The 12,919-nt window shown below is 43.0% G+C and overlaps 1 protein-coding gene across 5 annotated transcripts in view; it reads left to right on the top strand.

Annotated features, from left to right (window-relative positions):
* Window positions 1–12,919, top strand: part of B4GALT4 (beta-1,4-galactosyltransferase 4) — a 31,955-nt gene that overhangs the window by 14,039 nt on the left and 4,997 nt on the right. For 4 of the 5 annotated variants that reach the window (XM_069785821.1, XM_009929804.2, XM_069785826.1 and 1 more), the window contains 3 exons: window positions 4,343–4,822; window positions 6,394–6,626; window positions 10,166–10,353. In XM_069785821.1, coding sequence (XP_069641922.1) covers window positions 4,555–4,822; window positions 6,394–6,626; window positions 10,166–10,353 — 689 coding nt within the window. In that variant the 5' untranslated portion in view covers window positions 4,343–4,554. Of the gene's footprint in view, window positions 1–1,333; window positions 1,457–4,342; window positions 4,823–6,393; window positions 6,627–10,165; window positions 10,354–12,919 lie in introns of those variants that run through there. The other variant, XM_069785824.1, reaches the window with a different exon arrangement.

Below are 12,919 nucleotides of genomic sequence, written 5' to 3'. Positions count from 1 at the left end.
CTGCAAAAGTCTTTCCCTGGTATGACAGCTAATGGCAGCACACTAGGAAGTAATGCTGGGCTGAAAGGCACTCACTGATGTTTCAGCTGGCAATAGTCAAAAACAAATGTTATCCTGTTTACTGCTCATTAGTTGAGCTAAAAACTGGAACTATTTAACTCAAAGTGTAGCAATATGATATTTCTACTGTCATCTCGTAGGGCACCATGGCTACTAATTTTATATTATTACGGCATGTCTGCCAGCAAGACTCAGCAAAATGTAAGAAGTAAAATTAATTGCTGAAACAAAATATATTCATTGAAAATCTCAACATTTTTGTCTTCCCTTCCATTCATGTAGTTTTCCCATTTGATTTCCTTCTACTTACTTTTATTTTCCTATTTAGTTAGGGGACTTTTCCTCTATACCTGTTGCAGAGACTGATTGAATTGAGACTCTAGAAACATGGGGAGATTTTTTAACTGGGTTTAATCCATTTTCTGCTTGAGCCCACTTCAAACTTTTTGATTAATTTTTCTTAACTGTAAAACAGTGATAACTCTCATCTGTTTTCCTGGGCAAACTAGAGGGTCCTGTTTGCTGGAAAGTGAATGCCCCTGTGCTTTTTCTCTCTCTCCTTAATTGAGATTTTCCTCTTCCCTCTTTTCCTGTTGCTTTTTCATATCTTAGTCCCCTTCCCCCCATCTGCCCGCATTCCCAGTAGTGTGTTTTGTATATTGTGTCAGTACTGCAGCTATAGCCTACAGCTGTTGTGAAGAAAAGCAGAATAAAGACTGTCAGAATAAATAGTATTGGTTACTGACAACAACTGCAGGAATACTTAAAAAAAAAAAAGTGGTTAAAACAAGCTAGTATTTGGAGTTTATGGAGATTCTGATCTTGCAGGACCCTAGACTAATGATTGATTGTAGTTGGTCTTAGTAGGGAAAAGAGTGGAGTGAGGTGTCCATTTCAACCACTGGTTTTAAAGTACGCAGGACCACCATGCTTTTTAAAATGTGATGGAGCTTTTGTAGAACAGATCTGTCACATCTCCCCCTTGAAGGGTAGAAGCTGGAGAATCCCTGTCCATTGCTGCCATCTTCCTTATCTCTGGATTAATGAATTCTGTTCTGAATACCACCAAGGCTGTGTTAGGACAGTTGTTCACAAAACCCAGAACCAGTAGGAAGGCTACCAGGTCAAAAGAAGGTTTTTGTGCCCTTTTGAGGGGGAAAATAGTCAGGGGGACAAATCCTTGCTGTTCTTGCATTGGTCTCCAAGCTTTGGGATAGCTATGTGACTGTATTAATCACCATTAATCTCTCCATCTGGTTGCATTCTGGTCCAGGTTTGTTTGTAATACTCAGGATAAAGTTGCTGAGCGCTGCGGAAAGATCAGAGACTTGAGAATTGGTTTTACAGTGGCGGTGGTACCCTCCCCAGCACTCAATCAGCATGTCTACCCTGTGCTGTAAGTAACGAAGGTTGTGTGACAGGTACCAGAAAGAGAATTAGGCTGCTGGGTGAGCTGGTGCAGACAGGCTCACATGCATGCTGCTCAGGGTTAGCATCATCTGGCATCTGTAGCAGATTGTCAAAAAGCATGCCCCAAAATACTTGGGGTGGGCTTCCTCTGGGGGGTGTGTAGTGGTTCTGAGACATTACTATTTCATATGTGTATTTTTAATACAAGACTGTATTGTGCCTGCCAGAGCGGTGGTGGTACATAGCATGATATTGAGGCTGAATGTTGCTTGTCCCAGGGTTGTGGTGAAAGGAGTATTGAGTGTTTTCAGAAACATGGCTTGTTGGGGTAGCTGTCAGCAGTGAGAGCAGTGCTCTTCTACAGGTATGCGAGACCTCTGCCAGCTAATTCTGTAGTAAGAATTTGTTGAACAGCTCTCGTGGTGCAGAAGGAGAAAAAGTTTCTAGTTCTCTTTTCTGTGGTCAGTGTTGGCTGTATAGGGGAGAGAAGTGATGGAGGTATGGTTTTACCCCAGTATGTATGTAAATACACCAAGGAGGTGTGCTAAGTGAGTGTAAAAATTTTTATAACTGAGGCCGAGACTTGTTCGCATTTGGATCTGAAGTCTGTGTGTGTTCTGTTGGATAGTGTAGAAGCTGGATACTGTTTTACTCCTCTTAGTATTATAAAATGAATTACCTTCAGAAACAAGTAGTCAAGCTTACTGTATCTGTGAAATGTGTTACCGACTGCCCCTCAGAATTGCTTTCCAGTTGTTTATTACAAGCTGACAGTAAAAAGTAGTGTGTGCTGTCAGCATGCAACTTAGATTTGCTGATCCTCAGGGGTTTTTTGTTTGTTTGTTTGGGTTTTTTTTAGATTTATATAGCTATCCTGAACTGTGTAGATTCCTTATTTTGTAGGTCAGTTGGATGTTAGGTGTTGCTCTGTTGCTGGTGTTTTCTTTCCTGTTCTGACAACAGAGCTGATGGGTATCAACAGAAGAAAAACTAGTTCTGTTCATTCTCAGGTTTCCTGTGGAGAGTAGTAGAGACCCCTGCCGTCAATACCTTACAGACTATACTGATGATTTCACATGTGGAAAATCTGGGGAAAGGATGTAAATGAGAGCACTAACCTAACTTTTCTGTGTCTTTTAAAACAATGAGGCAGATGCCCATGTGGTCTCCAGTGTAATTTATCTAAGAACAGAAAGAATTCATTGGAAAATGTGGTCTTGAGGGTTGGGAGACAAGGAGGGGAGGACTAAGAGGAACTTGGGATTCCCTTCTTGTTTGTTTTGGTGATTCTGGCCTTGTGTTCTTGAAGACCAGATGGGGAAAAAAAATCCCAGCAAAACCCCTCAAAAAACTGAGGCTGCATGGCTGCATACTAATTTTTTTTTTTCCTTCTCAAGAACCTCTCCCCTCTTTTTTTTTTTTCTCCTTCCCTCTTTTTGTCCCCCCTGTCCCCTCTGCCCCCTTTCCTTGTAAGTAAAATTCTCTTCTCTGCTGTAGCATCTCTTTTTTTTGTTTGTTTTGGTTTTGTTCTCTTCTGTGTTTGGGGTTGAAGTAGATGTGGAGAATCTTCACTGTTAGTGGTAAGGGCACTGAAAACTCTTCTGTTGCTTCCTTAGAGCAGCACTGTGCATTGCATGTGGATGGAGAGAGCAGGTTAGCCACTCCGTGTGGTGCTTGCCAGGAGGGACAGCAGCTTGTCATTCCCAATGAACCTCGAGAAGCTCGGGCAGTACATCGAGTAGTTCGTGTTGTCAGTCCTAGGTCTGGCTCCCACATACATCCCTGTGAATCAGCAAACTTTTCCAGAAGACACCTGGGCTAAACTAGTGGGAATGTGGAGTTACTGTATTCCTTCTGCCTGTGATATCTCTCCAGGGTCTCATGTATATTTTGAAAGCTGCTATAAAATAACTTTCCACGTTCTTGTGTTTCTTCTCTTTGATCCAGCCTGTTCCGTATGCATTGTCTTTAATCACTGCCTTTGCTTCACTTAGCCTCAGTCCTTGTTCTTCTCACAGGTGGCAATTTTCTTGTGTGTTTTCCATATCAAAGCTCTCTGTTATTGAAGTTTCATTCTTTATCTGCTGTGAGATGATAATAACAGACAAAAGTATTAGCATGGTAACTTCATAGTATGATGGCAGTGAAAGGCTGTATGAAAGTGGAGCTCTTGAAAGAAGGCAGGGAACAGAACAAAGGATTGGATCATCACAGACCTAACACTGAAAAACTGAACCTTCCCCTTGAAAAACAGGAATATTTGCCTCCTGCAGCAGCATGTGAGAGGGCATACTGGGCAAAGATCCACAAGGTGGTACTGGTAGGCAGCAAATACGGAGGAATGATTTCTGATGCCAGTCAGGTATTGTGGGGTTCGCACTGTGTTGTGCAGAGCAGCACAGCATCAATAATACTGTCTTTCAGAAGAAAACAGTTTAATTCTGCAGAGATTGATGTGGCTTTCATTTTGATGGGTGGGAGCTAACTTTACTCATAGCCAGCAGAACCTCTTGCCTTGCACCTTTTGTTAATTTTGGTGGGAATAGTAGTAGTAAAGCCTGTGTATTGCCAGGCACTGTACACACACATAACATGGAGCAGTGGTTGCACTTTCTGGGGGGGGGGGGGGGGGGAAGAGAGAGAGAAAAAAAGACTGGGAGTGGAGAACAAAGCAGGAAAGTCATTTGCCTAAAATCATGCAGCTGTTTTGTGGCTGAGCTAGGACCAAAGCTCAGTGTCTTAGCTTCTGACCAGTAGTTCATACTTGCTGTTCCTTTCATGTTTTGCCATAAGGTATTTTCCTGAGTCTGTGAAGGTACAGGAGTGGAGAGTGGTAGAAACTAACACTTTTTTTTTTGTTTGTTTGGTCCAGGTAAAGTTGTATTTTCTGACATTTGAAGAGCAAGCAGCACCATAGCTCCATGAACTGGAAAACCCCAGGAAGTGTGGCAGCCCTCCCTACCTCCAGCTTTTCTTCCTTACTGTGACGTTCTTCTCAGGGCCTTTGGTTTCATCCCCACTGGGTGCACAGTGGCCTGCCTCAGCATCAGAGCGGAGGAAGCAGTTTGTGGATCAGAGAGCGCCATGGCCTTGAGCTTGTATGTCTTTCACCTCTTCTATAAGTTCAAAGTGTTGGTGCTTGTCACTTTGTGTTTGATGGTGCTATGGGCCACATTCAGTTACTTTGTGGACTCCAGACATGAAATTTCTAAAGCTAAGAGCATGGTGGAGGATTTCAGAAAGGTAACTAGCCTGGAGGACAGTCAAAAGGAAGAGGAGATTGAATCAGTTGCAAAAGTTCCCACGGTGGAGTCATTTCAGGGTCACTGCCCCGCTCTGTCTCCGTACCTGCGTAAGTGACGGTGCTTTCCTCTCTTTTCTAACAAGTTACATCTGCTTTGGTACTGCTGACTTGGTTTTCTTCCTAGCCGTTTTACAGTTAGACACTTTTCTTGTGAAACAAGTATAACGCAACCAGTTGTAGTAAGCACTTCTGGGTGACGAAGCGACTTGTGGCACAGAGTGCTTGTGCTGGGTCTGGCTGGGATAGCAGCCGGTATGGTGCTGTGCTTTGTCTTTGTGCCTAAACCAGCTTTGGTAACGCACCAGTGACTTGGCTACTGCTGAACGGTGTTTGCACACTGTTGAGGCTTTGTCTTTCTCGTTCCCAGCCCCCTAAAATCTGGTAGGCAAGAGGTTGGGAGTGGACACAGCTGGGACAGCTGACCCCAACTGACCAAAGGGATGTTCCAGACCATATGACCATACCGTTTATCATGCTCAGCAATAAAAGCTCAGGGAAAGGAGGAAGGGGGGATGTTCATGGTTACAGTGTTTGTCTTCTCAACAACTACTATACCTGCTGAAGCCCTGCTCCCCAGGATGTGGCTGGACACCTGCCTGCCAATGGGAAGTAATGAATGAATTTCTCTTTTTGCTTTGCTCGCATGTGCAGCATTTGCTTTTTTATTAAACTGTCTTTATCTCAACCACAAGTTTTTTCACCTTTCCTTAATTTTTTGCCCTTTCAATTTTAGATGTACTTTCGTGTCTCTATCTTGACAGTTGAAGGACTGCACAGCTGCGTTGGGGTTAGGACTAGTTATGATGAAGGTCCAAATAGGTGACTCTTTCCTTGGTTTGGCCATTTTAATTGTCCACTTTTTTTTGGTCTTGGTATTGGTAGCAGCACCAGGCTTCTGCTTTGCAGTATCATGTCATTGTCTTCTTCCTCTTCCTTTTTGTGAACCTGATTGGGGATTTGTTGGGGAAGCTGGATTCTTCCCTCTTCCCTGATGTAGTCCAAAAAGCTGCTGTCTAGCTGCACGCCCCCACCCCTGCCCCCGAGACATATTTTTTTTAAGTAAATGCACTGTGGCCATAGCTATCACAGTTGCCTGCATTGTTCTCTTTCATGGTTTTGCCAAGTCCGGAGGGTCTGGAACAATAGCTCAGTGCAAGAGAAGTGATGAAAATTTCATTTGTCTACAGAAAGCCTTGGTACATTTTATCTTACAAATTTATAGCCTTAAGTCTGTGATGCTTTTGTTAAAGCTTTAAGTAGAGATGACTTCTCATGGCCACAGTCCTGTCTCTTTCCACTTCCCCCTCCTCTGCTTTGCCCTGGCAGCTGTTTCTGGCCAATCCTCCTGCAGTGTGGTGGCACTTCTCTTGATTATTTTTAATGTATTTTTTTTTATCATCACTACTCTGTAATTGGTTTAAGCAACTAAACGCTCGATACCCTCTCCTTCCACTGCCCACATAATATCCTTGTAGCTATACTTTTCTCTGTGAAAGGCAGGGAAACCAGCTGGGGCTTGAACCTGGGTTTCTTATGCTGGTTACAGAGTGCCTCATTAGGTGACTGGACTAGCCACAACCAGAAATGACTCAGGAAAGCTTCTTGTGCTTCTCCTACAGGAGGTGCCAGCAAACTCACCTTCAAAGCAACTCTCACACTAGAAGAAGTGCAAAAGGAGAACCCTCAGGTAGTCAAGGGCCGGTATCACCCTACGGAGTGCTCAGCATTGCAGCACGTGGCCATCCTCATCCCACACCGCAATCGAGAGAAGCATCTGCTGTACCTCCTGGAGCACCTCCACCCTTTCCTACAAAGGCAGCAGCTGGACTATGGCATCTACGTTATTCACCAGGTGAGGCAACTGTGCAGAGACATGTTTGGGTGGGGATGTCAGTGCTCTGCAGTCCAAGGAGAGGCATCCTGCTGCCTCTGCTGTCTAGCATCAGTCCTCCAAGCCTGCTTCGAACACTTCTACTTCTTGAGGGATGCAACGCTGCATACAGCCATTGCTGGTAGCACTACAGGATCTCAGCTGCTGTTAGCAAAGCTGGGAAGTATTAACAGTGTCTTTAACTGGTATCCATTTCTCAGTCTAGTTAACTTACTATTTCTGAGTTAGCATCTTCTGCATTACTAATGCAACTTGCTTTTCTTGCAGTATACACATGCGTAGCTAGGCTGACATGCTTTCTGTCTTTAAATTTGGAGTTGTTTGGATCAAAGGCGTCAGTTTGTATCTAGCTCTTCTCTCCCATCTGTTTGCTGGCTGTCCTGCTTTGTAAGCTGTGTGTATCATGTGGTTGTACTTACTTCTGCTGTCTCAAACTAAACACAACAGCTACTGCTTGTATAGGTGCTTTACTTGCTCAGCAACAGCCGTGGGAAGTAGTCATGGCAGAGCACTTGGTTCCTGAAAAGTTTATTAATTTCTTTATTTGCATTCTTTCTAGCTCTGCTGAGTCAGTGGTTAAAATTTGCACATACGGACTTGTGCTCTGTTGTCTTTCATCTAAGGTGCTTATGTTCTAGTCACATGAGGTAAAAGCAGTGTAGATTTCTCTTGTCTTTTTCTTGATCTTTTATTGTGTTTGCTTTCTTTTACTATCATTGACTTACGTGTTCTGCTTTAACTCTAAACAGACTTTTCAGACAGCAGGAGAAGAAGGTGATAAATTAATAATAGTTTCTCTTCCCTTCTGTTTAAAGAGGCCAGAGTCAATTAACCAGTATGAGGCAGCGCATTCTAGGTGACAGCTTACACTTTTCCTCAGTGGCACAGCAGAATAGCAACAAAAGTCATGGCAGGATATATACTTTCAGTTGGAATAGACTGTTCTTTCATTGCTTAGAGTCATCATGTGGCCCGTAGATTGGAAAAACTGAGGCTTTTTTTCTGCATTGATATGTACTGTAACCATACGTATAATGGCTCACTTCAGCTAGGAAGCAGTGGTTAGCAATAAATCACTGGGAGAATGGGCATACGCTCTTTATTTATTGAAACGTGAGGTGGAGAATGGCTGTTGTCATGTTAGCAAAAAGTAATACAGAAGGATGAAAGTTTTGTTTGATGGGAGCAGCAATGTTGAGACTGGACTTGTTCTATCAGAGTTTTTACTTGGAAGATTGGAAGCTTTTCCTTAGCCTTTCCGTGTAGATAGGCATACCCAAAGACTGAAAGTGAGTCTACCAAAACTCTTCAATGGCAAATCCATCTTCACTCTGCATTTGTGATGTTGTTACTTGTTATAAGTATCTTTTGAGGAAAGAAATAGTTAAAACCAGTATTTAACTATTAAAATATAGAGTTTACTTTGGAGGAAGGTTAAGAAGTGGGCCTTTTATGTTTTTCTCTGTGAGCCATTGAAGGGCATACTCCAGATCTCCTCTTTATGGTCTGCTTGTAACATCTTGAAAATCGTGTTTCTCTGCACAAATGTGTGCATATGTGGGTGCAGTGCTGAAAAAAAGTGAGTTTGTAATCCCTAAAGGTTGAATAATTTCTTTCCCAACCTAAGTTTATCTTGTGGTCAGTGGTGTTCTTCCATAGAAACAGAGGATGACAACTCTCTCCTCAATAAAAGATGAGAGTAAACTTTGCTATTTGTTCAGTATATGGTCTAACATTGAAAACTGCCCTTCCTGGAAAGCAATTTAGCTGTTGTTTGCCTGCTTTCGTGCAGGAGGTGGGCTGTGGTGGCTGACTGTACTGATAGGGGGAGACAACTGCAGCAGATGGTAGACAGTGCTGCTGAACTAGGCTGGGTTTGATACCCAATACAACTGAAGTTCTTCACATGTTCTTTACCAGTCACCTGAATTGTTCTGTTCACTCAATAACCTATGTTTTCATCATCAGGAGAAGATTATCTGACAGATATCTTCATATACAGGACACTTTAAAAAAAACCAAAACACCACCACAACAAAACGCCACCACAAAAAAAAAAACCAAAACAAACCACACTCAGAAATTTGACATCACAGATTTTGGGTGAATTGTATCTAAGTTTTTCTTGGAAAAGTCCTTCTCTGGCTGAGAATGGAAGCAACTGATTACCCCTCTCAATTTTTTCAGAGTGGTCACTGGGCTGTATTTCCCTACCTGCAGGTATGGAGCCATAAATCCCATGAATCTTCTTGTGCAGGAGCAGATGGCCGTTAGTGATGGTGAACAAATTGCTGCTTCAGAGCAAAGCGTTACTTTTTAGAATAATAAAACATGCTTTGTATACAACTGCTTTTCCCTACACCTAACCTTCCCTCAGTCTGGGAAGGCCAGCTTCTTTCTCATCTTCCATGGAGCCTCTTTCAGTCCAGGCACCTTCTAGCAAATGACACCTTTCTCTTGAAAATTGCTTTTTTTATTCTTTCAAGTACATCAGGTTCCTAGCTCTGGAAAATGTCTGTCCTGACAGTTTCTGGGAGCGCAGAGCTTGGCCCTCTCACTCCCAAGTGGGAACTTGAGGCAACTCACCACCTTGTTTGTCCTCAAGGAGCAGAAAGCCTTCTACAGGCTGGCACGTGTGTACAGCCCAGTAAAAAATACCTAGCAAGATAAGCATACCTTAGTGAAACGTGACACATGCTCTAGAGTGAATGGTGACACGGTAAGCTTACAGAACTGTCAGGTGTGTATGTATATATGTATATCTCAGAGGTGAAAAAGGATAGTTTTGAAAAGCAAAGACACACTAACTTATAGCAAAAGCAAACAATGAAGACTAGTAAAAGTCAAGTGAAGCTCTGTTCTAGGGGGAGTCCCTGTGCAGCATAATAATTAGGTTATAGATAGGAGTTAATAATGAAGAGACCTGCTTTTTATTTCCCACTCTGCCACCTACTGTGTGACCTGAGGAAATACAGTGAACTCTTTAAGCATTGCTGTCCTTTAAACTGAGTGGACAAGCATAAATCATCTGTGGCAGGTGCTCTGATATCTATAAACTAATTAGTATGGGAATAATGGTTTTTTTGGTGGGGTTTTGTTTGTTTGTTTTTGGCTTTTGTTTTAAAAAACTTCCATAAGCCTTACTGACACAGTTGTATGGAGCACCAGTTTCTAAACTGTTTGCTGATGCCTCATTTGTTATGTAGCCTGATGGGAACTCCAGGACGGGAGCAGCAATAGTAGTGAAATTGCAGCAGGCATACTTCTGGTGCCCAGATAACTGTAGGCTCTCCTGGCCTTGGCTGTGTTTGTTCATGACAAGTAGAAACTGAAGAAACGCTTTGCATCGTTGGCCACTCTGATGCTGTACCCAATGTCTATAAAGGCTGTGACGCATGAACATGGTTGCAAACTACGTGATCAGGACAAATGCCCTGGAGCAGTTCTGGTTCAAAAGGTTTGACACCTTCTTCAGAGGTTTTTTCCATTCTCTTCCACAGGCTGGCAGCACCAAATTTAATCGAGCTAAACTGCTGAATGTAGGATACCTAGAGGCCCTAAAAGAAGCAAACTGGGACTGTTTCATTTTCCATGATGTGGATCTGGTGCCAGAAAATGACTTTAACATTTACATGTGTGACAGACAACCAAAGCACCTTGTAGTTGGCAGGAACAATACTGGATACAGGTAGGAAACCAGGAATATGGAAAGAATACCAACTGGGCAATGCCATGTTACTGATAATGTTCCTCTTCTGATGGAGCCATATGCTGGTATCTACCCTCTCTCCTGGCACCAGGTTTCTGGTGGTAATGCTTTGTCTCTCTGGAGTGCCTTCTGACAAAAGAGAACTGTACGGACATCTCTGAAGTCTGCCCCGTGGTCACCTGTACAAATGATCATTGTCATCGTTCTGGTTCCTGGGGTAAGGTAGAGGGTGTTCTGAGAGGAAAGCAACATGCCAGAGGTTGTGCAGAGACCTTCTGTCAGAGCTAGAAATGCATTTGCAGTCTCCTGGTCCTGTGATTTGAGGGTGTGATCTTATTATAATAAAACTTGCCACTTGCCTTTTGCTGTTGAAGAGGTAACAGCTGATATTGACAGCTCAAGTATGAGAATTTGCCAAGGGATAGGGTTGTCCTTTAATTATTTTGCTGGACAGTGTGTAATACAGGATTGTTCTGATTTTTAAATGGGTACCCTAAGTGCCAGTATGATATAAATAATTTAAAGTGAAAAGTCAGGTTCAGTCCACCTCAGAGAAAAAGGGCTTCTGAGCTTGGTGAATTTAATGACTTAGTGTTTTCATTGAACTTGTTTCTTTGAAGATTCGCCTCTTATGTCACGTCAGTCTAAATATTAATTAGAAGTGGGCTTTTCAAAAGCTGATCTCAAAGTACATTGAAGTAAAGCTCTGTTTCACTTCGGGGTTTCCTTTGTTAAATATATGAGAAAGAGGTGGGATGTGCAAATTCTTATACAGAATAATATTCACTTCCCAGTCATTTAGTGAAAACTGGAACAAGCACAAATGAACTAAGCTCATGACAGGCTTTTGGAGCGCTGTGTCTTACAGAGAGAACACTGAGGCCTCCAGGATCGTAAGTGCACCAAAGCAACAGAAATGCTGCTTTTGTTAATTGACAGGCGTGTAGAATCCAGGCTAATAACATGGCACAAAGCTTGAGGTGCTTTACTTAACCTCCTGTGCCTTAGTAACTGCAAGTGTTTTGCTTAGTTAAGCATGCAGATGGATTCTTGCTTTTACTAAGGGATCTTCTTACTATTAATTTCCTCAGGTTTCTCCTGTTTGTGGAAAGGAGCTGTTAGTTAGAGGTCAACTTTAAGCTTTGGCTTTAAAGAGTACGGACAAAATGTTTTTGTTGTGAATGCCCTGCACCAGTATTCACTAGGACACTGGTGGTTTGAATTTGATTCATCCTTTTTCAGTGTCCACTGCCTCTGTTTATGCATCTGGGAAGTGGGGATAATAATGCTCTACTTCCAAGGGAATTCCTGGGTATGTCTGAAGGAATTCAGAGCCTGAGCTCAAGAATGATACCTAAACTGAGCTGAGACCACAGGTTGAAGTCCCAGTTGGGTGACCTCAGTGTTTTGCTTAGGCTGAGGTGAGCGTACTGAGACATGTCACTCAGACAAGGTTGAGAAAACTGAAGTCATACGTGTTCTGCATTAACACAAAATATCCTGGGCAGGAATGTGGGGGTTTTGTGGGTTTCCCGGAGGTTTTTGTTTGTTTATTTTTTTCTTCCAGGGGGATATTTTCTATGGTGATGCAGTGCGTGGTAATCTTAGCAGCCATGCTCCTTTGGAGAGCAAGTACCTTATGTTTAGTTACATAAACTACAACTCAGTTTTAGATTCTTTAGAAAAAAGGTTTATATATTAAAGCTTTGGAGGTAAGGGTGGGAAAACTTTTTCTCTTAGCTAAGCTATTTCCTTGAGACCAGCACAACATCCTTTCCTAATGACTGTTTCTATTGTATGGTTTCTTCAGTCCAATATTTAAAATCCCAAAGGAGCTGATATTCTCTTGTCCTCAGGCAAGAGGTGGTTGAACAGTGTTACAGACATGCATTTTTTGCAGACGATGTCACCTAGGAGCAAGATATGCCTGGGCCCTGCCAGTTCTGCTCTGCCTGAGGAGGGTTGAGTGGGCAGCACTGTCCTGGTTACAGCTCTGGCTGCTTTGCTGTCTGCCTCTCCAGTGGTGGAGGGGAATAATGGGGTGCATAAAGTTCTGCATTAATCTGCTAAACTTTATACTTGGAAACAAGGAAGAACTGGTCAGGGATGTGAAGGTCAGAAACAAGGAGGGAATGAGGCGAATAGCAGGATCACAACCCTCGTCTTCCTGTTCAGGGATCTGCTTGGAAGAATCACTTGGGAGATGAACCTGGAGAGATGAAAGATTCAGGAGAGCTTGTGGATCTTCAGGGCTTGCCTCCTTCATGCTCAAGAATGGTCCATTCCCACCTGCAGAAAGTCAGGCAAAGGTGAATGGAGGCCTGCATGGAGCAACAAGGAGCTCCTGAGGGGGAAAAAAAAAAACCAGAAAAAGGAAGCATGAAAGAGGTGGAAGCAGAGTCAGGTGACTTGTGAGGACACACAAGATGCAGTCTAAGCATGCAGGGATGGGGTTAGGAAAACCAAAGCCCTTCTGAAGTTGAGTCTCACAAGCAACATGAAAGGCAACGTGAAGGGCTTCTACAGGTACGTCAGCTGCTGGGAA

The sequence above is a fragment of the Haliaeetus albicilla genome, chromosome 6 (genome assembly GCF_947461875.1).
Source record: "Haliaeetus albicilla chromosome 6, bHalAlb1.1, whole genome shotgun sequence".
Taxonomy (NCBI): domain Eukaryota; kingdom Metazoa; phylum Chordata; class Aves; order Accipitriformes; family Accipitridae; genus Haliaeetus; species Haliaeetus albicilla.
The sequence above is the reverse complement of the archived record's forward strand: the minus strand, read 5'-3'. Positions and strand labels throughout refer to the sequence as shown.